General features: G+C 37.9%; 1 protein-coding gene across 6 annotated transcripts in view; it reads left to right on the top strand.

Annotated features, from left to right (window-relative positions):
• The window catches only part of AKAP6 (A-kinase anchoring protein 6), a 584,194-nt gene that overhangs the window by 364,745 nt on the left and 193,890 nt on the right, over positions 1 to 25,559 (top strand). For 5 of the 6 annotated variants that reach the window (XM_036842081.1, XM_036842084.1, XM_036842085.1 and 2 more), the window contains 2 exons: positions 3,650 to 3,746; positions 4,851 to 5,017. In XM_036842081.1, the coding sequence (XP_036697976.1) occupies positions 3,650 to 3,746; positions 4,851 to 5,017 (264 nt within the window). The remainder of the gene's footprint in view (positions 1 to 3,649; positions 3,747 to 4,850; positions 5,018 to 25,559) is intronic. The other variant, XM_036842086.1, reaches the window with a different exon arrangement.

The following is a 25,559-nucleotide window of genomic DNA, read 5'->3' on the forward strand; positions in this document are numbered from 1 at the left end:
TTTTACCCAACAGACTATAAGCGGTGTGTGCTGGAATTGGGTATTGTTAATTCTTGTATCTATAGGCCTGGCAGAGACTGCTCAATAAATATCTGTTGTATTAATTTATGCTTTTTTTAAAAGCATAAATTATGTCGGGAAAGATACCGTAACTCTTTTTGGCCTCTCTGTTCACAAACATTATAAAATTCATGGACCTCAATGGACCTGGCAGACACTAACAGTATTCCATGGGGATGGCAGAAAGTCTATGTTCATGATGTGATTCTGCTAAAACCTAGACATTTTGGATCTTTAAGCTTCTGAATGTGATTATGGTCTTTCCCACTATTTCCTGTACCAGGAGATTCATATCAATTCTTATGATCCCTCATGAGTAACTATCTTCATGTTTGTCATAGTTTTGTGCATCAAGGTGTACATTTCCTTGGTTTCATTTCATATCCCATGATCTCCATACTTCCATCAAACTGGGATCTTCAGAAATTTGAATGGAATAGGATAAGGTGTAGTTTTTTATCTACTTAGTAAGGTGTGATCATGATTAAAGTACAATCAGTGTGCTTACCTGAATTTGGATCCTGACAAGGAGTAATGCACCCATATCTGTACATGCTGGTGAGGCTAGGAATACCCATTGGTCAACCTGTGAAGTATCATCTTTTTGATAATCTAGTCCTTTGTCTCAGCCACTGTATTTTTCATTTCCTTAGTTATTCTCATCTAGATGTTCAGTTTCATGCTGCTGTAAAGACACTAAAAAAAGATGGGGTATCTCACAGGTCCCAGATTACTCATATTTATGGAATTTCACATAATCATCAGTGATGTAGATCTGTGGTACCTGTCTATGGCCATGTTGTTGCCATAAATTAAATCTCCAGAGAATGCCCTGCATTTTCAGGGAGTGCTATGGATGTTGCAGAGGGACTGTATACCATAAGGCATTGCTGAGGAAACATGTTAGTAGCACAAGAATGGAAATGTGTCCAGGTGTCAAGTTCAAAAAAAAAAAAAAAAGAAAAGAAAAGAAAAAACTCTTTCACCTAAGCTTCCTTCCCTAGGGAAGAAGTGGGGGCAGAATGGGGAGAGTTTATTACAGAATCCTTTAGCAGCCAGAAATTTCATTGACAAGTTTGTTAATGTGCCTGCTTGCCTGCCTCCTCAGAGGCCTGTTGTGAATTCCTTACTTGATATTATCAATGGTTAATGGATGCACCTGAAAATTAAGCAATATTGTACCATTTGGGTAATAGTTATATTAAATGGTTCTTTCCTATAGCATAAAGCTTATCTTTTTTGTAATAATGAATACTTCATCTTTTCCAATGTCCTAATCAAATGCTTCCACATCATCTTGAGGCAGAACCAGAACTAGCTGCATCTATTCTATGCTTCAATTATGTCAAATTATCCAACCTACCCACAGGTCCTAAGGTTCTCTTTTGCTGAGACATAGGCCTGATGCACGTCTTCAGAAGCTCATGATTACCAACCATTCAGCACTAGTCTGTTGTAAGTAAACAGAGAATCAAAGAGAACACTAGGCTAATTTTACAGTTATGAGGAAATCTCTAGAATAGATTTCTTCCTAAATGTTGGCATTCTCAGGTTGATCTCAAGTATTTTTCTTTTCCATGTCCCTTCTCCCTGAAACACAAACATGTACCTCAATCTGCATGGCACTGCTTCAGAGTTGATGATTTCCACTGCAGTGGCAAAAAGTAAATAACAGTCGTGTTTTGGCTATAAATAATAATTATTTAATTTTTAATAGCTATTATATCGTTTGGATTGACCAGAAGCATCAGGCTTCTGATACATTGCCATACTTTATTTTATTCAACCAAATACCTGTAGCTGAAAGAGGGCAGTACAAGAAATAGTGAACAACCCTTGGGGAAACCAGTAAGTCTCTTTCTGCCATATTATGCTGAAACTTTACTGTTTCTTATGCTTCTAATAAGATGAAATGATTCATCATTTTGGAGTCATTTTTTTTAGTCAAAATTCTTATCTTTATACTTCAAGTTCTGATCTGCCTGTCCCTATCTCCTTCATTTTCAGCTTATTTTGACTGTTGTGCTTTTTCTTCTGAGCTTTAAAAGACCCCTTTTTTCCACTAAGAAAAAGACTCACCAATGAACATCCAAGGTGATTGAGGATGCCCTTTGATGTGCAGGGGCCATGCCTTAAACCCCTTAAATTGCTATTACCCTGTCCAGTGTACAGAATAGGCACAATACATGGTTTCCGAATGAACGAATGAGTGAAAGAATGGAAAAATTCATATCTAATATCATAATTTATGGTTGTTTAACCTCTTTCATCCAAATTACATTCCACCTGAGACTATCATCTTGAATTTCTGTCAAATATTCTTAATACTAAGTTCAGTGTACAATACATGCAGCCATTGCTCAGTGAGTGTTTAGTGAGAGCAAAGTGTATTGTATACTTTGGAGCCCAATTATGGAGAAGCCAAAATGTGGCACCTAGTCTATCAAAATCCATACTTTTTCAAATTAATCAAGTCAAGGAATGGATTTTCACCCTGGAGACTAACCATTGATTCAACAGATTGAACACTATGATTACTCTCCATTGGACCTCCTGTGTTTGGAACACCTTATAACATTCCAGAGATGGAAAAATCTTTGGAAAACCGTCTGTGTTTCTTGAAATATTTAAATGGAAACCTTCCCCTTGAGAGAGTCCTATTGATCCAGTTCAGCAGATATCCACTATTCCTGCAAACATTTATTGAACACCTTGTATGTGACATGAGTTGGAAATAAATGTGAAACTGGCAATTCTTTCAATTGTAGTTCTTTCTTGCTTATAATTTGGTAGGCAAGTATAGGAATAAAGCCGAATTCAGTATGATAAATTCTACAATAGAAGCAGGTATAAGGAGCAGAGGAAGCCGAGAGAGGGGAGTAATTAGTTCTGTGTAACGCATTAGGGAAGGCTTCCTGAAAGAAATGGCTCTGAGTTGGAATTCATCCATAACAGTTTTTGTCTTTTGGATGACTATCATGAGTGAAAAATGCCCCTGATGTACTTGATGTATTCATTTATAACACAATGTCATATTGTAAGGAATAAACTTAAAATTCAAACATTTGAAAAACATTTGACTCCTCACTACAGCACCTGAATCCACCTCAGTATTCTGTGGTTTGTGTGATATCTGAGAAACAGCTGAATCAAACCCCACTATATTAATGGATTTATATATGTGCATATAAGGCTAATACAATTTATGTTGCCAGTTTTTTTATGGTTTCATAAATAGTGCTATCAGTAACATTTCTAAAAAGTGACGAAATGAGCTCATATGTGCTGGTAGAAATTCAGTATATTTTATGGAACACTGCTACTCTTGATATAGCCTACGGAATGTGACTTTTCATAAAAACCTAATGAATTTCTAGATTTGTCAGCTGTTTCCAAACAGATGCACTCTGCTAATCTAATGGAAACATTCTGAGCCCAGATCCCAAATATCAATAGCTTTTAGTATTGCAAATTAGTTTGTCTATTGGGTAAATTGGACTGTGTGGCTCTTGATAAAAAGTAGCAAGTAATTTTGTATGGATGTTTTAACTGCCTTGCCAGGCTTTGATGCTCGTATTTTTCCTTGCAGAGTTTTAAGCTGAATGTAGACAGTCATTGTGCTCTCAAGGAAGCTGTGGAGGAGGAAGGACACCAACTTCTCGAGCTTATTGCATCTCACAAAGCAGGTAAATCCTCCTGAAATATTGCAAGTCTTTATGTCTCCAGACTATTAAGAATGAAGAAGCATTGCTGTAAATTACTGCATATATTCACTTCCTTATGTATTATTAATATTTACATTATCAGATTGACCTTCAAGATTTATAAATGTTTCATATACTGCATACAATGCTGTGATACTTGTAAGATGAAATACTGCCTCCAAATGGTCTATTCATTTGGGGCTTGCCGTTCGCCTGAGTTTCAATTGAAATCACATTCCTGAAAACTTCACTGACATGCTTTTTGATGTAGGTGCTCTGGGAATAACATTAAGATAATGAATGAGAATTTTGCATATAGTTATAATGCATATGCATTCAGGTACTTATAGATATCATTACAGATATAAGGCAGGCAGTCTAGAGATACCTGATTATTTCCCTGCCAATTCACACACATGAACGTTTTGCATATTCTTTGCTGGTCATTGCATTAGCAGAGTTTTGGCCTTAGACCAATTCTTACTCCAGTATTAATGTATTTATGAGGAACAGATTATAAATAAAAAATAGTTTTGTCATTTGGTTATACTTATCCTGGTAGTAAAAGACCATAAGACAGGATGAATTACAGTTTGGCACTTGTTTTGAGCTTACCACAGCTAAATAAGAAAAGAGCAGCATTAATCTGATGTGCTAATACTAAAGACTGCTGTCTTAAATCTGGCCCATTTACTATAGTTCGGGTTGAATTAACTTTACCTATTTCCATACATTTTCTGATCATTATAAAGTCTCCACACAGGGCCTTTTATTTGGAATGTGAAGCTATAGTGTTAATAATTTTTATGTATTGTGATTTTTTGTTCCATATACATTTTTTTAGTCAATATATTAAATCTAAGTCGATTCCAAACCATGCATCTATGTGGTTATCCCATTTTTGTGTCCTTATGCCTTCTGTCAAGTCAAAAATCCCCGACCTCTGTTCTGAGTGGCAGGTGATGGTAATGGTTGCTGAAAATTATGTTTATTGTTTGAAATATCCATCTAATTTGGTAAATGAAAAACAATAATGGGTAAAAATGCAGTTGAGTTCGTAACTTGTGCTTTCCCCTCCTTTTGGAGAAGGACTAAAGGACATGCTGCGGATGATAGCAAGTCAATGGAAGGAGCTGCAGAGGCAAATCAAACGGCAACACAGCTGGATTCTCAGGGCTCTGGAAACCATCAAAGCTGAGATTCTGGCTACTGATGTGTCTGTGGAGGGTGAGGAAGGGACGGGAAGCCCCAAGGTAAGTGGCTTGAAGTTTGTCTTATTTCCTCTTATTTCTGTCTTCTTTTGAACTAGGCACCACTGAAGTTTTCTTTCTACCCCTAAGGCTTTTCGTTTTTACTGGGTAAACTTTATATATCTCTCTCTGTATAGGTATGTATAAACAAAATGAAATGGTTAAGTTTAAAACAATAAAAAAGCCTACAACTTTCAAGTTTTCCAGGAAGGGGTCTTTTTGTGAAAAGTGGCAGAGTAGGAGGGGGAAGGTACTTTAGGGGTAGGAGAAAGGGGGACATAAAACATTTAGTAAACAAAACATAAAGCATCTTTAACATGAATAATCAGAATGGTTTTAAATTGTTTTGTTGCAACTATAAATCACTATAATCAGTGCAATCACTCAGCTCTGACATCCATTAGCCGCTTGGTTACAGCAAATTAACAAAGAAGAGAGAAAGTGATTCATTATCTCATTCCTGTTAATGACTATCAGATGCATTGCCTAATTAGGGGATGGTCATTGTAGTGGGAAGAAGGTCATATGCTTTGCTACAAATCTTTTTGCTCTGAGTGTAAGTTCTCCATAATGGTGCATGCACCGAATACAAGTACTTTAAGAATGAATATTGACATGTTTTGGTTATCTACTTTAGATTTACAAAATAATCGGTAAAGCATATGCAGTTAAATTTTAAATGAGACACCTTCTGATACAGTGCACCACTGTTCTAAAGGTATCTTTGGACTCATGAAGTAGAAGATAATGGACTCATGAAGTAGAAGATAATTTTATTAATCTGATATTTTCTTGCAATCTCTTTTCTTTTGTATTTGTTCTTTTGTGAAAGTTAATGCAGAAAACCAGTCTCATAATAGACTAAGCATGGAAACATACTGTAACATGGGGGGAACAGATTTAAGAGTTCATGGCCTCTATTCCTGGCATGGACAAAGTAATTAAATCATCATCAAGTCGCATTTATTCAGTCCCCATGTGGATTGGCATTGGGCTAAATGTATACAGAGCAAGTTAAACAAACCCTCTGCCCTCTGAGCCTCACATTCTCAAGTGCAGGCAAGGAGAAACCCAATCTGCCCTGCAGTGGTGAGGCCATGCAGCCAGTGAAAAACTTAGGTGGTTTATAGCTTTGGAATCTCGAACAACAACCTTGAACTTATTTGTTGGAAACAGAGGATGGAACGATGAGCTCAGTTCCCTTTAAAGAAGGTTCCATGGAGGAGGTCACATTTCAGGAAATACTTGAAGGAAGGAAGAGAGGTGGCTTGGCACATGAGCACATATTTTAGGAAGTGACGTGATGAAAGGATCAAAGCTGGAACTAATCGTAGGGAATGGAGAGTGTCTTCAGCAGACTTCTCAGGGCAGAAGTGGAGCCCTTTCAAGGAGCAGACTGCAGGAAGAAGTTGATTGGGCTAATACTTTGGCTGGGGTAGGGGGCAGTGATGATGAGAAAGGACACAACTAAAAACTTTGTTGTGTTTTATTTATCTAACAAAAATAAACTGAGTGCTTACTTTTTAAAAGCTATCCTGTATTGGATGCATTCTACATGCCAGGCAGTGTTCTACACTACTTCTGTGTATTCTCTCATTTCATTCTCACAACAAACTATATAAACCTTATAAATAAGGCAGTCCTATTCTAATTTCCAATGGGAAAAATGGAGGCACAGAGAAGTTAAGTAACTGGCTTAAGGTCACACAGGTAGTAGGTAGCAGAGCTAGGATTTGAATCTGAGCCCTTTGGCCCCCGAGCCCATTTCCAGCACCACCTAGAGCACTGCCCGTTACTGGCACTGCTCAAGGCGGGGCATGGTGGTGAACAATCAGCCTCAGTACCTGTCTCGTGGAGCTGGTGGTGAAGTGCGGTGACAGACTCAAATCTAACAACCATGCTTTTATAAACCATGATGGGCTGTGAAAGAAAAGAAAAGGAAGCAACCAGAGGTTGGACTGGGAGAAGCGATTTAGATCAGGGCATCAGGGAGCGCTTCTTTGAGGAAGTGGCATTCTGTGAGCAGGCTGTGCAGCTAGAGGGGAGGTGGGGAGTGTGCAAGGGAAGCTGAGTGGCTGTGGGCACAAAGGGGAGGGTTTGGGAGTGAGCAGGGAAACGACATCATTGATTTGCAGCCTAAAAACCTGTCCTTGGCTTTGGTGTGGAGCATGGGTGGGTGAGTGGGGTGAGTCTGGGTGAGGGTGGGGAGGCACCAAAGTGGAGCTGCAGAGATGGTGCAATCACCTGCATTAATAAAAGACCTGTGTTGAAAACGAGTGGCTCTATTCACCAGGGCCAATTTGAACTGGACGCTTCTAAATGAGCTCATTTTGTCGGGAGATACTGAGATGAAGTAAAGAGGATAACTGAACCAAATGGGGAGAAAGTATTATTAAATGAGAGGCAATGTCAACATTTCTCAAAAAGAGGACCACCTTCCCCAGGCCCCGCCTCAAATGAATCAGAGTCTCCTGGGAAGGGCCCGAGAATCTGCATTCCACAAGCTCCCAGAAAACCACTGTCATAGGCTCTAAGAAGGCCCTTTTCCTACAGTGCTGTACGATCCTCACATAACCGGGATCCTCACACAACGTGAAAGAATGTCTGTCTTGTTGTTACTTATAATACCAAACAATTGGTATCAACCAAAATGTTTAAAACAGGGTCTGTTTAATTAAATTATGCTACATCTTATCCTAATGAAAGGTTACATAACCATTAAAAATAATGTTTTAGAAGAGAATTTTTAAACATTGGAAGAGACCTGTAAGATGCAATTATATATTTTAAAATATCTTTGAATTTTCTAAGTCTCTACAATGAGTAAGAATTATTTTAACCGGAAAAATAAAGAATATATGTAAAATGCAAGAATTACAAAGTGATTTAAAAGGTAGACTATATGCCATTGATCTGAAGGTTCTTGAGACGTGAATTTAGATATTAGGAGGAAAAATAGATACATCTGATTCTTAATGATTTGGGTGTCTCAGTTCTAAACAAAACAAAACAACAACAGCAACAAAAACCCTCTCTATTTGAATCATCTCCAAAGTGAAAATGTCTTTCTTGAGTCACATCAGTTTACAAAGAATAGCATAAGTAGTTCTTCTAGTTAATAGTATTACTATCCAAAGCATTTCATGTCACACTATGTGAACAGTGTGGTGCTTCTAAAAGCAGCTACGAGGAGAGGCTTCTGTGGGCGTCTACAGATGTAGAACCTGAGGGAGGTGTCAGAGTCGAAGACTTTGACGTGGCAGAGCTGGCCACACCCCAGGCCTTCGCCTCCCAGCTACTTCTCTCTTCCCCAGTTTGGGTTGAATTTTCTTAGGACAGATGAACTCATCCATAGTCAAGGGTGAAGGTAAAATCAATTTAAGACAAAGAAAATATATTTCTAAACTTAAGCTTAGGAAACTGAGGAGAAATCAGAACGGTCATTCCTTCTATTTGCTTAATGTTTATGAACTGCCTTCCTGAGTCCCTTGGGCAAGCACGAGGAATAACAGGAGGGGCTCAGACTATGAAGTCAGACTGTCTGAGCTCAACTCCTGACACTTACTAGCAATGACTTAACTTCTCTGTGCCTCAGCTCCCTCATTTGTGTGACGGAGGCAATGCTAACATCCACCTCAAGGAACTGTGATGCAGGTTAAGGGGTGCCTGGCACATAGTAAGTCTGAGATGAGGGTAAACGTGCAAGACTTCATACTCTAGTGGTGGAGACAACAGACAAATAATTCTAATAGAATCTGACAAATACTCTAGTAGAGGTAGGTACAAAGTTCTATGAGTACAAGGAGAAGGAAGTAACTACCCCCAAGTGGGAGTATCAAGGAGAGACTTTCAGGGGAGTTGATGTTTTAAATGGAGGGTGGAGGGAAGGATTTCTGCCTGGGTGAAGTTGATGGGCACAGAGAACAGACCTGGGATCTTCTGGACCATGATTAGGCCAGCTTGCCGCAATCTACCCAAGGCTCACGATGTGACAAAAAATGACCCTTAATGATCAGTGATGTGAGCAGTAATTCCTCGTATGTCTCTAACTGACACTATCCAAGCCGAGTGAGGTTCCTAAACAGAATGTATCTAATCTGTCCTGTTTAAACGGAAATTTTTCTTTCCATATTGCACCAAATAGAGCAAGCTTAAACCCTGGAGTTCGTCAAGACTAAAAGCTGGATTCAACTTTTTATCTATCATGTCGGCCCTCTTTCTGTGACGTGACCTTGCTCAGGTCATGTACAAACTGTGCCATGATATGCATCTCCTAGCACAGCAGTTATGATCATCTATTTCATCTTAGTCCTAAAAGAGGAACTAAAATTAAAACATAATAAAAAAATAACTCCAGAATTCATCTTAGGTTTACTTCAGAAGCTACTGGGAACTTGAGAAGCAAAATAGAAAATCTAAGGAATATATCTAGGGGGTATTTTTCTTTTTTACCTTGTTTGAGAGACTGCAGAAAAGGACTTGGTCTTAGAAATCTTGTAAAAAAGGAGGATAGGAGGGAATTCAAAGACTCTGGGAAACTTCTCCCCCAGGACTCGGCAGCATACCTTATTTGTTGTATTTCGTTTTTAAAAAAGTGTTTTCCCAGGACTGTGAGATCTTTTATACATGGAAATAGAAAACAAAATTCACCAATTCTAGATACAGAGCTTCAGCATGCATATCCAAGAATTGAAAGTATGCTTGTAATTATATATTTTATTTTAAGATAGATTGGTGAAAGTTTATCACCTTAAACTAGGCTTTTTCAGTATGTTAAACTTCTGAATGGTGTATAGCTGGAGGGATTTCAAAACACAGTGAATATCTAACTCCTAACAAAGGGTGCATTCTTTTTATGACCTCTCAAGGCAAAAAACAAAAATCCTGAAAGGAAAAAAACATTCTTAAATTTTGCACATTGCCTCCTTTAAAATGTTCTTATCCTCTGTTTTTACTTTTTACCTATAGAGCTTGCCATCATTACAGATGTCCTAGAATCAAGGCCAGGATTTCCCTACATGACATCTCAAACTTTGCATCATAGAAAGCACACAACAATGGTTCTTTTGTCCTCCTTAAGGAAATATATACATTTCCAAAACAAAGAATATTTGAAGACTTTATTGTAAATTCAGAGAACTTTATAGCTACTAGAAGGGTGACTTAGCCTGGGTTCCAACCAAGATCTTCACTTCCTTAGTGAAAGGAGATAGAGGGCTAGCTGCTTTGAACTCTAGGGTTGTGCTTATTTTATCCGGCTTCTTTTTTTTATAAATTTATTTATTTATTTATTTATTTTTTGGCTGTGTTGGGTCTTCGTTTCTGTGCGAGGGCTTTCTCTAGTTGCGGCAAGCGGGCGCCACTCTTCATCGCGGTGCGCGGGCCTCTCACTGTCGCGGCCTCTCTTGTTGCGGGGCACAGGCTTCAGACGCGCAGGCTCAGTAGTTGTGGCTCACGGGCCTAGTCGCTCCGCGGCATGTGGGATCTTCCCAGACCAGGGCTCGAACCCGTGTCCCCTGCATTGGCAGGCAGATTCTCAACCACTGCGCCAACAGGGAAGCCCTATCTGGCTTCTTTGAGGTTCTTAGATTGAAGTTGTCATCCCTTTGGAAATGGATATCAGACTGTGAAGGTCATCAATGTTATCTATTCAACAATAGCACAAGAACAAGCCTAAGGACATCTCTTAAATATGTTTGCTCAGCCCTACGAATGACAGTTTCAGATATTGGCTGAGAAGGGACGTTTGTGGGTACTCTAACTTGGGTATGTCACTGACCACCTAGCCTTTCATTGAATGTCAGGAGTGGGCAAGTCTAATACTAACACATATTTTCTGTTTGTTTACCAGACACCCAAGTCTTAACCTAGTATTTATGCTAATACTAGGTTAACTTTTGCTAATACTAGGGTAACTTTCTTTAACTGAAGGGAGAGAAAGAGGCTGATTTAGGGAGGACTTTATATGATAATTTTCTCTGTATTATATAGTATCTCTTGGGTAATAGTGCAGCTGGATATTATTATCCTGGAACGGAATTTGATCCTGATTCTTCCAAAGCATTGGTGAGACAAAGCATTGTCTCTGCATTCTTTTCTTTTCTGGCTCAAATGCTTTTGTAGTTGCATGTTGTTTAATATAGGATCTTCAGAAACAGCTTTAAGATATTGAATGGGAATTGCATTTATATATGGTTAGTCCCACATATACTTGGCACTGACATATATAAAGAATTACTTAAGATACTTTTCTCTTTTCCTCATGCAAAAAAAGGAGCACAGGTATATGTTATCAGAGGAACCAGAAATGATATCATAAGGTTAAACTGGGCCTAAAGTAGTAGAAACAAAGACAACAGGCAAAGGCCTGGCCATTATTTATTGAGTGCTGACAGAGACCTCTGCCCAGTGCCGGGTCAGACATGAGGGAAGACACGCTTTTCTGCTTAGTGGGCTTATCATCTCAGTGTAAGCACACAGTGTAACATCTTGTCTAATGTAGATTGGGCTATCTTAGATCTAGAATAATAGATCACCTAAGATTTAGATCATCTTAATTAGGATGTTGGCAGATTGAAATGGAATGGGGTTCTTGATGCAAGCAAATGAGTAGTAAATGCATTACCAATTCCACCTCTTCCTTGCAGAATTCTTCCTAAAAACCAGTATCCAGTTCCTTTCCGGCTAAACTATATAAACAGTACTGAAATGCAGTACCTAAGGAGAGCTCTTTCTTCTACTGTGGATTCTCCAGTAGTCCTTTTTTTGTTAACAGAAGGGCAACTTTTCTTCAAAAGTGTTTGTGAAAGACAGAAACAAAAGTGAGTTATTTTTTTGAAGATCGGTTGTGGTTACTAAGTTTGTGATGTAATCGAATAAAAGATAGTTCTTCTAATCTCCTTGAGGCACTTAAATTTGCACATTATCAGATGTGTGAGTGGGCCCAGGATGAGGAATTTTTTTAGTAGTCTGCCACTGTAACTAGGTGACTGAAAAAATGATTGAGATGATATAACATATATTAGGTCAAAGGACAGCTAATGGTCAGCCCTATCATGGTCTATATGATGTATAAAACCATAGCTTATCTTGATTTTTCGCACTATGTTTCCATTGCTGGATGATTCTGGGAGTGAAACTCTTTGGTGTCTCTAACCAACACAGGGAAATGTCACTGGCAAGAGTAGGTAGCCTATTTTTTTTTCCCTATTTAGTCAAAGAGTGCCTAATCTCTGAATCCATAACAACTAGAGTTGCAGAGATGCATGGTATTAGATACAAAGTTACGTTCTACAGCAAGCAACACTCTTTTATTGGCAGAACTCACATTTTGTAACTCAGCCTGATCTATTTTGAAGATAATATATAGTTAAACACATTAGAGGTACTTTTTGATATATAGTAGAGGTCAACATTTTTAAAAAAAATCTGTAAGTATTTAAGCACAAAACAGAAGGCAAGATACAGAATTGCTTCTAAAAACCACTTTAAAATTAATAAATAAATTATTTGAAAGTGTGGAACAATTACCTCAGTGTGTGACTTACACTTTTTCCCCCGGAATGTGTTGTTTCTGGCAGAGGAGCGTCTGAGCTGGGAGAGCCCTGCTAAAGGGATTACTTTGCTCTGGCTCTTGTGTTTATTGAGTCACCTAGGACTTCTTATAAAACAGCAGTTTTCAAATGTACACACACCTGCACTCGACACCCTGAATACTCCAAAAGTTTAACTGTTCTCACACCCAGAGTATCTCTCCCATCCAGTGAGGTCAAAAAGCATTGAGATGTCCACATTGTGGTTTTTCCTTCTCCTCGGAAATTACTTGGAATATAGCCATTTATGTGGTTCTGAGGCTAACAGAGACAGATGTATTTTTCCAGTGTACTCTAGTGCTCTTTGCCACGAGGCCTCACAGAACATCCCCAGTCTTACCTCCCCCTGTGCCAGAATGAAGGGTAACGTTTCTCAGGAAACATTAACTAGATTAGAGGTCCTGCTGGGCCAGAGTCCAGGGATCCATCTCACTGTGGCTTCCAGGCCATTTTGCGTTGGGTGGGAGTGGTGACTTCTCATCTTTGTACTTATCTGGCCTGCAGAGGCCAACACTGGTTTAGCATTGCCCCCTGCAGGGCTAAGCAAGGCCATGGATCTTTCTGTGTGAGAAAGGGGAGAGGGAAAAAGGAAGCCTAAAGCAAGAGGCTAAGACAAAGGAAAAGAGAGAGGGAAAGAAAAGAGAGAGAAGGAACAGAAATAGAAAGATACAAGAAGGAAGTATGTATCCAGTGAAGCTCATCTGCCTAAGTCACTTCATGAACATTAATGCTTTCATGTCTCTTGCTCCTTCTATCTTATCCTTTCCTTTCTCTAGCTCTGGAACTCAAAGCCAGAAAAACTGTCTTTATTTTTGACATCTTAGATATTATTGTATAACCATTGTGTGTGTGTGTGTGTTTAACATACCCTATTAATGGGGTTAGCATAGTTAGCAGGCTTAATATGGTCTAGGTTTGTATCAAGCCTTTTACCTGGATCGTCTCATTCATTCTTCCCAACAGTATAGCAGTTGTAGCTTCTGTTGTCATTTTTACTTTACTGATAGAAAACGTAGGCTCCAAACACATATTAGGTACTCAGGCTTATTCAAATTCTTTTTAAAATCCGTATGTGACAGCGTAAAGGCCAGATTCCTTACCCTGTCATTTGACTCCACCTGCTTAGTCAAGATTCATGTCACTGTTTCATTTCGTTAATGTTCTAGTTAATTCACCATCTTCCAAATGCCTTTTCCCTTTCTTTTCTCTTTGCTTTTGCCCAGGGCTTTCCCATTCTCTCTACTTACACTGCTCTTATCCATCCTTAAAATCGATAAATATTGAATATGTAACTACATTGTGATGTCATAGCTCTGGACAAGACAGTGTTCCTCTCCATGCTCACTGACCAGCAGTAGAGAAAGACACGCACATATATAATTCTAAATTAAGGCAGACTGTGTGATGAATACTATAATAAGAGATAGGAACATAAGAAATAGGGAAATTGGGGGAAGGGACATTATTGCAATCTGATGGTGCCTGGGAAAGCTCTTTGCTCTAAGAGAAGATGGATTTTTGTGGAGGTCTCTAATATTCTGACAAATTGTTAGTAGGAAGATATTAAAGGGAGAGCATTCCAGGTAGAGGAAATAACATGGTAAAAAGCATGGAAAAAGGAAACTATGAGGGACATCTAGAGAATGGTGAACAGCAAATAGTTTGGCTCTTTTGAACATAGAGTGTCCATGTGTTTATGGGAAGGGATGAGGACCTAGTAGAAAATAAAGCCTGAAAAACTTTGAGCTATGTACTGGAGAGGTCTGAATATCAGCTGAAGAGTTTGTGTTTTGTTAGTATGCCTTTAGCGTTTTTAATCAGCGGTCCCCAACATTTTGGCACCAAGGACCGGTTTCGTGGAAGACAATTTTTCCACAGACGGGGGGAGGGGGGGATGGTTCAGGCAGTAATGCGAGCGAGGGTTCAGGTGGTAATGAGAGTGATGGGGAGTGATGGGGAGTGGCAGATGAAGCTTCTGTGTGGCCCAGCTCCTAACAGGCCACAGACTGGTACCGGTCCGTGGCCCGGGGGTTGGAGACCCCTGTTTTAATGATTGGATTTAGCCACAGAAAACAGATGGCAAAAGTAGGATGAGAGCAGAAGGACTGACAATGAATTAGGAAACTAGTATAATAACTAAAGGCAGCTAAAGTCAAGCAGTGGCCGTGATAATAGAAAAAAGTAGAAGCGATATTATAGAAGAAGAAATATTAGGATTTGGCATCGAGGGAATGGAGGTCTGAGGGAAGAGTTAATGATGACTCAAAGGAATTGAGCATGAACAGTTAGGAGAATGGTGTTACCATTAACTGAGGTAGGACAGATGTCTAATTAATAAGAATATCTGGATATATAACCTGGGCAGAGATATTTTTGTAACCTCTGCAGGTGATTCCAAAGTGCAGGCAAGTTTGAGAACAATGATTTAGAGATGGGAGAAGCCAAAAAATTATCTGTGTAGTTATGTGCAACACTCAGTTGAAAATGTAAGCCCGAAGCTTGGAGCAGGGATCAATGCTGAGGTTACAGGTTTGACAGTACACATAGATTTTTAAAAAAATTTTTATTGGAGTATAGCTGATTTACAGTGTTGTGTTAGTTGCAGGTGTACAGCAAAGTGAGTCAGTTATACATATACATATATCCACTCTTTTTTAGATTCTATTCCCATGTAGGTCATTGCAGAGTATTGAGTAGAGTTCCCTGTGCTGCACAGTAGGTTCTTATTAGTTATCTACTTTATATATAGTAGTGTGTATATGTCAATCCCAATTTCCCAATTTATCCCTCCCCTGCCTTTACCCCCTTAAGTTTGTTTTCCATATCTGTGACTTAAGTTTGTTTTCCATATCTGTGGAAAACAGATATGGAACCTTAAGTTTGTTTTCCATATCTGTGACTCTATTTCTGTTTTGTAAATAGATTCACTTGTACCATTTTTTTAGATTCCATCTATAGAGGATATAGGTGTCTTTCTTTGTCTGACTTACTTTGTCTTTCTTTGTCTGACTTACTTCACTCTGTATGACAGTCTCTAGGTCCATCCATGTTGCTGCAAATGACATTATTTCATTCCTTTTTATGGCTGAGTAATATTCCATTGTATATATGTACCACAACTTCTTTATCCATTCCTCTATTGATGGACATTTAGGTTGCTTCCATGTCCTGGCTATTGTAAATAGTGCTGCAGTGAACATTGGGGTGCATGTATCTTTTCAAATTATGGTTTTCTCCGGGTATATGCCCAGGAGTGGGATTGCTGGGTCATATGGTAGTTCTATTTTTAGTTTTTTAAGGAACCTCTGTACTGTTCTCCATATTGGCTGTACCAATTTCCATTCCCACCAACAGTTTAAGAGGGGTCCCTTTTCTCCACATCCTCTCCAGCATTTGCTGTTTGTAGATTTTTTGATGATGGCCATTCTGACTGGTGTGAGGTGATACCTCACTGTAGTTTTGATTTGCATTTCTCTAATAATTAGTGATGTTGACCATCTTTTCATGTGCTTTTTGGCCGTCTATGTCTTCCTTGGAGAAATGTCTGTTTAGGTCTTCTGCCCATTTTTTGATTGGGTTTTTTGTTTTTTTGATGTTTAGCTGCATAAGCTGTTTGTATATTTTGGAGATTAATCCCTTGTCAGTTGCTTCATTTGCAAATATTTTCCCATTCTGAGGGTTGTCTTTTCGTTTTGTTTTTGGTTTCCTTTGCTGTGCAAAAGCTTTTAAGTTTCATCAGGTCCCATTTGTTCATTTTTGTTTTTATTTTCATTACTCTAGGAGGTGGGTCAAAAAAGATCTTGCTGTGATTTATGTCAAAGAGTGTTCTGCCTATGTTTTCCTCTAAGAGTTTTATAGTATCCAGTCTTACATTTAGGTCTTTAATCCACTTTGTTTATTTTTGTGTATGGTATTAGGGAGTGTTCTAATTTCATTCTTTTACATGTAGCTGTCCAGGTTTCCCAGCACCACTTATTGAAGAGACGGTCTTTTCTCCATTGTATATTCTTGCCACCTTTGTCATAGATTAGGTGACCAAAGGTGCGTGGGTTTATGTCTGGACTTTCTATCCTCTTCCATTGATCTATGATTCTGTTTTTGTGCCAGTACCATATTGTCTTGATTACTGTAGCTTTGTAGTATAGTCTGAAGTCAGGGAGCCTGATTCCTCCAGCTCTATTTTTCTTTCTCAGTATTGCTTTAGCTATTTGGGGTCTTTTGTGTTTCCATACAAATTGTAAGATTTTTTTGTTCTAATAGTCTGTGAAAAATGCCACTGGTAATTTGATAAGGAAGTCCACATAGATTTAATAGCTGTAGCCTTGGAAGTTGATATTGACAAGAAAAACCTATTGTGTGAGAATGAAGGAGAAGTATGATAGAACCTTGAGGGATCTCTAGGGTAACTGAGAGCAAGGATGTCATATTACAACTGGGGATTAAGTGAGAATATACATGCTCAATAGTGAAACTCCCAGCTCTTGCCTCCCAGAATGCTGTTAACCAGGGGATAGTAGGGATGTAGTTCAAAGGAAATTTTCATGGGGTAGGGGTGACCTTAGCATGTTTATAGGTTAGAGAATAAGACTAGTTAAAAAGGGATGGTTGAAGAAGATAGTTGCAAGAAGGATGAGAAAGAAGATGAATTGGCACAGTGATTCAGATGATGGAGAGGAAGTGAGTCAGGTGGAGCTGTGAATTTCAGGAAGGGAGGGTATGTCTTATGAGATAGGAAAGAAAGAAAGAATACTGAGTGGTAAGCAATGGTAAAGAGGGAAGGAAGCCAAAGGATTTAGAACAAAGGCAAAGTCAATGTGATTAGTCAGTGAGGCAATTATATGAATAGAGAGAGGGTTGAGAGTGAGGAGGGACTGGAGAACAAGAGTGGGATTCAAATCCCACCTTCTCAATAGAGATTTCCTGCAGCTTTCCAGTCCTAGGTGATTGCTATCCCTTCTAAACTATATTGTATTCACTATTTGTACCATACATTTGGTGATTAATCACACACAGCCTTGTGACCCATTTCCATTGTTGTCTTGAGCTCTCATTTATACCTTTTGTAAGTTAACTTTTAAGGTGATTACACTCCATGACTAAAAAGTCCTCAGGGCAGCAACTACATCCTAAACTTCTTTGTTTTGCTCACTTTAAACTTTATTTGAGCTAAAAATATATATTTCAAAATTTTTAATTGGTTGATATAATATTATTATTAAAGTTAAAGACAGCACTCCACTTTATCTTCTCGTCTTTTATGATACTCTTTTTATCTTAGCTGTGTAAATAATGGCACAATCCTATCTTACCATCTGATCTTCCTCTCTACAGTTCTCTCCCATTTCCTTTGCCTCTTGCTTTTTACTGTAAATAAAACAATCTTTAAAAGAGCTGTTTCACCTATTTCTCCCCAAATAACTAGCAATTTATATGATAAAGAAGAAAAAAGTGTGATTTTATTTACTTACTTTTTTTTTTTTTTTTGTATTTCTTTGAATCACTTAGTTGTTTTAATAGATTGTTAGTTTTTTGGTTTTTTTTTTTTTTTTGGTTTCTATTTGAACAGACTTGCTGAAAAAATATATTCTGTGTTGCTTTGAAAAAGATTAAAAGCATCTAATGTGACTTAGCAGCTGACCAGCACACTGGTTGATGAAATATGTAGTCTTTGCTCGAAAGCTCGCTAACAAGATTAGGTGAGATTGAACCTGAGAAGGTAAAGGTTTCTAAATTGACATAAACTCAAAGGACAGAACTAAATCATACTACTATTTGAATCTCTAACAAAGTCTAATCTTTGACATATTATATTTGGTACACTCTAATCTGTGTACATACACATCCTTCTAGTAAATGATGAATGAGGTTTAGCTAACATAATGTAGTTTATTATATTCTTTTATACTCTTCTAGACCTTTGTAGGAAATTTAAGGTTGGGGAGGTCTGCTTTGTAAAATGTCCCAGATCACTTCTCTGGAACAGAGTCTCTATAGAACACACATGCATGCGTTTTTCCAAAACAGCTTGGTCAAATGTATTTCCCTACTGTCATTCATTTGATGCCTTGTCTGGCTGCCATTAGATAGATAGGGGGAAATACTGAATTTCACTGGATAGTTCCGTCTTGCTAAAACAGGTAAAACCAGTACTTTCTGATGGGAATTTTTGGTCCAGTTGTGAAACCAGAAAGAAATTAATAAAGTTTCATCAACATATTTGACCTTCAGTACTTATCTGAACCTTCTCAGATTCATCCATAATTTGAGGGCTATGCTTTTTGAATTACGTAGAATTTTGAAAAACTCTCTCTGTCTCAGATTTTTTCTCCTTTTCAGTCCCTCATCCCCAAAGCTTTTATTTCTTTCCTATCTGAAAGTAACTAATAACCACATGATGTAACCGTGTGATTCTAATGCTGAGCAGGCTCAATAATATCAGTGAAATTGACTCTTGTAGGATGACGCCGACCAGCTTAATGTGTTGGAATTTTTCCCATTACTTAAGACTTCAGAGGTTCCAGAACCTGGCCTGTTGTATACTTAACAAGTGCTTTATACTGACCGCCTTTTCTGATCACACATTGTTTCTCCTCTTTGCAAACTCTTCTGAGAATTACATATTTATAAAATAGCAGCTTTCTGGACCCCACTGCCCATTCTCATTAATGAAGTTCTTGTGTCACGAGTTTTTTCTTTCAAGTAAATTAGATTAACATGACAACAGAAAACAAAATGTATTTTTTCAAATTATCATTAAATAGTGCTAATACTAATGTTGCATTTTAGAATGAAATTAAATCATCTCATTTCCGAATAATTGAGAATTTTATAACTGTTACTGTAAATCAGTAATTGAAAATTCCCCCCCCCCCCTTTTTTTTGGTTGAAGGCTAAGAATTATTAACTGTGTAATACAGAACAAAGAGAACAGTGATGTGAACAAAGATATCACTGGATAAAGGTAAACTTGATGTTCTGAGTGTTTTTTCTTCCCATGTAATTACTTTTGTATTTTATCCAATTGTGAAGTAGTTTTCAGTTGTATTCCTGCTTCAGACCTTTGACAAATATCATCTGTTGTTATCTGCAGATTTCTTTTAGTCTCAGTTGTACACAAAAAGCTTAATGACTGTTCTCCTTTGGCTAATGCACAAAAAGGAAATCAGGTAAAAGAGTTTGAAGATAGAATTTCTTTGGAAATCTTGCATTTTAAGCAGTCGCTGTCTTACAACAGCTTCTTTCAGTGAATACCTGGAAATTGAAACTCCTGTCGTGTGTACTTTTCCTGGGCAATCAATAGTTCTCTCTCTTCCTGTAAATGGGAAAATTGGACATTAGGAAGTATAGGCACACTTCTCCTCCTAAAAGGGAAGTGGGTTGGAGATGTTGCACTAATGATACAGTCAGCAGCAGCAGCATCAAACAACGGTTATTAAAGTCATCAAACAACGACTGCGTGATGACTTTAGCCACAGTCACTTTATTGAAATTATCCTCATCGGTGTTCACTCATGACTTCTTGGTTATCAAATAAAACAGTCTCTGAGCCTCAGCTCCCTAATTTATAAACAAAACATTTGATCCTGATTAGTGGTTTTAATTGATAAATTATTAGCCAATAATTTTTTTCAAAATAAATGTTATTCATAATCCCAATATAGAAAACAAACCAAAGTGAAATTTCTTGGTTGACTGAGAACCTGGAGGCTTTGTCCCCTCCTTGCTCCCACCTGGACCTTCTATAGCCCTACCTGTCCCCAACCTCTGCAGAGCTCGCAGGTTCCATAGGACGAAGTTCTGAATCTAGCCTCCCAATTTGACCTTCTTGTCTGTGCCTCTTTTCCATTTGCACCGTGACTCTCCTACGCAGGATGCTTCAGTGGTTTTCCATTGCCTGCCTATAAAGTTCCTTCCTTTTGAGCATTGTTCCTTTGAGTCTCTTGTCTTCCTTTGCAACGTGGACCTACTTCTAGCCTTCCAGAACTGCTCAACCTGTCCTTTTTTCTACGCTCTTCTCATTCTGCTCCTTATATCTTTGCCCATCTCTAACTGTTCAGTCCTTTTCACTCTCACTCAATACCCATCTTGACTTAATGACTCTCAATTTTCTCAACGTTCCTGTAGCATTTGTACCTCAATTATAGCATATATCACATTCTGTCTTTGAATTTTGTATTAAAGATGTCCCTCAGGCTGTTTGCTGTCTGAAGATAGGGAACTATTTCTTGTTCATCGTTCTATACACTGCAGTGCTCAACATATGTCCCTTAAAGTCTGCTTTCAAAAATGCTTGTCAGTGAACAAAACATTTACAACAGAAATCAAAGTCCTTCAATTATGTGGGTATTCTTTAGATTATTTATTTCTGTTAGTCCCTTAAATATTTGTACCAGTTTTGTAAACTGATCTATATTCTCTGAGGTTATGTAGATTAAATTGATTAAATTTAATCGATATGATGGAATCTAGGCCAGTTATATAAAACTAAAGTGAAGTATCTTTTTAATGCAAAATGTTTTATAGCTTTGCATTTCATAATAAAAAGAAAAAGGAAAAACAAAGCAACCTACTATGTTTGTGTTTGGAAATTTGCCTTTTCTTGACATTTTTTTTTTCTTGACATTTTAAATAGGGTTATTTATGAGTTAGTTAGCTCACTGACATCCTAGATATACCAGTTATATATTAATAAGTGTGGCATCTGTACTAACACTATAATTTTTAATTTTCATTTAAATAATTGTTATTGAGCTCTCAGGGAGGACAATGAAATGTGTAATTTCAATAAAGTATATCTCTTTTTGTATTTATTTTTCTGTTTCCTGTAAGTTCTATAAGATTATCATTCCTTAATAGAATATGTTTGAGAATTCAATTAAGTTTAATGAAAGTTACAAAAGCTGGTAAAGGAGAGAATGTACCACTGTACAACTATTTAGTTTCTGTTACTTCATTTTAGTTACTTAGTGCTTCATAATTTTATTAATAGTTTTGGGATAAGGAAAGGTATGCTGATTTGGTAAAGTTTATATTGATATTTCAAACAAACTGTAATAAGAATATGTCCTATGATATAGTAGTGATAGTATAGTGATTAATATGCTTTGGAGGGGAAAAGCCCAAATAAATTTAGCGGGTTTTTTTCCCCAAGACTAATATTATCAATTATTTTCGTAACTGGGGAAGAACTGACATTGAGACTAGAAATAATGATGGAGACAAATAGATATATTTCAGAATTAGAAATCTGAGGGCTTGAAATAAGTCCATATATCCATAAACCACAGACAAATGGAGGGTACTTTCCCCAGGGATCATTAAGTCAGAGAATCCCTTCTCTGCACCTGTGTGATCATCTGCAAAGGAAGAGTGATAATGCTACCTCCCTCCCTCACAGGCTTGTTGATGAGATCAGATGATATATATGGAAGTACTGTCAGAGTTGGATGGTTGACTAATTCATACCTGGTAGCTAAGAAGACCAGAGACATTTTATACACTTCTAGACTCTTATAGTTGCAGCCAGGGTAGGAGTCTGACTCCCTGTTCTCTTGCAATGGTGGGTGTGTGGGGCTGGGGCCTCACTGGGTTACAGTGAGGAGCTTTGAGTGGGACATGGAATGGAGGAGAGTCACCTCAGTCAGGGAGGAGGTGAACAAGTAAACCAAAGATAGTCAGAAGCAAGGACTAAATCCACAAGTGGAGTCAGAAGGAATGGATGTGAAAAGGAAAACAGGAAGTCAAACCTGAAAATAGCCACTTTGAGGCACCAATACTCAGATCCAGATGCTTCACAATAGGGACCCTGGGTGGTACCAGAGGCAGTGGTGGTGGGAGCCGTTAAGGTGCCAGAAAAATCAGTCCTAGCACAGGCCATGCCTCCACACACCATCCCGTGATTCCTGGAATTTCTCTTCAGTGCAGAAATACCGGCCCTACAGACCCCACAGTTTCAGTGTGTGACATCTTCATACTTTTTGAACTCTAGCATAATACCCTTAGGTGACTAAATCCTGAGATTTAGTGATACAGGATCTGAACTCTTGAATTATGATTTTATGTTTGTTATTGGAAATAATTAGTAATGATATCTTGTCAAGGGTCTTTGATGTTAAGATTATATTAATATGTATCTAGAGCTCTACAGTAAATTGCTTCTGTGACTTATATTCATTATTTACTCTTGGTAGGTCTAGTATTCACAGGGTAACATTTAAAACATGCCGACTGGCATTGGGCACTAATTTAGCTGCTGACCCCTTTCTACTTCCCACATCCCCTGACTCTTCGCCCATTAATTCTGTGGGACTCAGTTTAAATCAGGAAAGGAAAAGTGTTGCGTAAAATGAGTGTAGTCAGGGAGAGGCTCTGGTTCTTATGGCTTTGCCCTTAGGAGCCTCAGTAAATTCCTTTCTGCAAAGTATTTGATTCTTGCAGCTTAACTACCAGTGATGCCTCAGCGGGGTTCGCCCCTGGAGATGAGAGAACTATGACCACAGTTGCAGACAGAGAAGACTCAAAAGAGGGTTAGGTAAGGAAGTTATTTCCAAGTAGCTTCACCTGTTTCAGCATATGCGGCCTGGTCTTTAAACTCCAGCCCATAAAGCAGTATTTCCTGTCCTAATAATTTTCATATCTTGGTCTCCTAACAAGCATGGAGCAGTAAGTGGGCTTCACTGCCTGTCTGCATCTGACTGCCCCGACTGTGTTAATCATCATCTGCTCGTAGAAGCATGGAAACCCTGGGGGATTAGTGCTTGGCAGAGTCAGTAAATTGGTCGGTTTGTGCAAAATTTTGGGAGAAGAGAGTGGAGTGGCAAAGTGAGTTGACTTTGGAAATATGAGTAGAAGTGGTGCTGAAAGTGCAGAGGGACAGCCTCCTACCTAATTGTATTGTGCTTTTTAAAAAAAAAAATTGAGGTATAGTTGATGTACCTAATTGTTTTGTGATTTTGAATAAAAAGATCTTTAAGTACAAGCTATTTTAGTCCTTTTCAGGGCTAGTAGGAAGCTATTTCATCTAGTGTGAATGAAAAGCAAGTCTTAGGGTTTATGAGTCCAGGGCCTCATACAATTGCAGAGAGTATTGGAAGATACTTGTGTTAGGTGGCCATAAATGACGACAAAGCACAGGACTTAATGGGACAGATGAAAATACGCTGTTCAAGAAAAATAGGCTCCTTTTCATAAAACACATGACATTCCTGCATCCTGAATCTGCCATAATATAAGGACCCCATTAACAGAAAAGAAACGAAAAATAAGGAGTCAGCATGCTTGTTACCTAAGCCCATCATAACATTTTAAAATGCTTAAATTGTCGTTCCTAAAAAGAAATTACAGCCATTGAGTGGCCGTTCTGGCTACTTGGCAAGATCTGTAATTCAGATGGTTCAGGACTTAATTCTTAGGGAATTTTGTTCACTTTTCCTATGTAAAAGGGTCACAGCATTTTATATATTACAGAAAAATATGAGATGAGTAAGGCCAGAAAAAATAGGCCGGGAAAAATAAGAAAACATACCTCTTTCTCTGTTTCATAAAACTGTGGTAGAGTACTAAGTAAGACAAACAACCTTATAATTAGAAAGAAAATTATAAGAAGTTATTTTTATTCTAAAAATCACATTAATGGCTTTATCTGCAGCACAGTTATTACCAATTGCCATTAACTTGTCGGCACAAACAAGCTTAAAATTTATTTCATATTCTGTAGTCCTAATAATTTTTTTGAAAAAGGGTGGCATTCAGATGGTGTAATTAAAACAAGTAGAATAATAAACATATATTTATGAAGGGTTGTATATGTATTTGTTTTAAGTTGAACAGGTAATTTCTAGTGATTTTGTGAGTCATACAGTGAATAATTAAAATAAATTTAAATTCAAATATTAACATTTCAATTTCCAATTTAGTGAACATAGCAAATTATTTATAAGTTTGTTTTCAATTCCTGCAAAGCTTATTAAAATTAACTTTTCCCCCATTTAAGTAAACTTCCTTCCTACTGTGAAACAGTTTCATTTATTGCTATTTGTAAACTGCCTAGGATAGATGCAGAGTGGATTGGGCTTGAAACTCCTTGAACAGTTTCTTTTGAAATAACACTACATACGTTAAGCTCAATTACACATCCAAACAGCCACAGCTCACTTTTGGTAATTTATTCATTGATTTAACATAGTACCCAGAAGAGCCATGCCTGCTGTCATTTTTGTAATATATTATGTTTTAAATATACTCATGCTCACCCATGCACACCATTAAGGTGTACATAAACCTGTGTTTTTCTCTCTTGACAGCTATAAATGTTTGTTATTATTACACAAAACATATGTTCATGTTGTTTTTGTCTAAATTATTCTATCTGGGGCTATAAAGTTTTAATGTTATTAGTTGCCCTTAGAATTTTAATGTTTCACTGCTGTAACCTTCTTAGGATTTCTGTGCAATTAAATAGAAACTATTTCACTGCAGCCTAGAAGAACAATATATTTTACAAAAAAAACAAAAACAAAAAACCTTCTTGTTCCATTTTCTTTCAGTGTAGTAAAAATGTTTGGTTGACAGTTTTTCTTTTTGGTCTATGGAAGCCCCCCCTGTGATCATACCTGAGCCCCAGCTGCGTGCAGAACATAGACAATTGCTCGTCCTGCTCCTGGCATCTGCTGGAAAGACATGAGTTAAGCACTGTTTCAACCAAAGGGACAATATTTCATCAGCCCTTCAGGGGTCATTCCAGGTGTTATTTAGTTGGACCTGGCTCCACTTGGGCCTGGCTTTGGTCTAATATGTACAGAGACCAATAGGGATGAAATGAGAAGTCCGTTAGAATACCAGATATGTGTCTAACTTGGTTTGTTTCGCCAGCTTGGATCAAGGAGCATTTTATTTACTAATCAGTGGAGACACTCACATTCGGTTGAGCCATAGAGATGCTTTTCTGTTATGTC

This window comes from Balaenoptera musculus, chromosome 2 (assembly GCF_009873245.2).
Source record: "Balaenoptera musculus isolate JJ_BM4_2016_0621 chromosome 2, mBalMus1.pri.v3, whole genome shotgun sequence".
Lineage (NCBI taxonomy): Eukaryota > Metazoa > Chordata > Mammalia > Artiodactyla > Balaenopteridae > Balaenoptera > Balaenoptera musculus.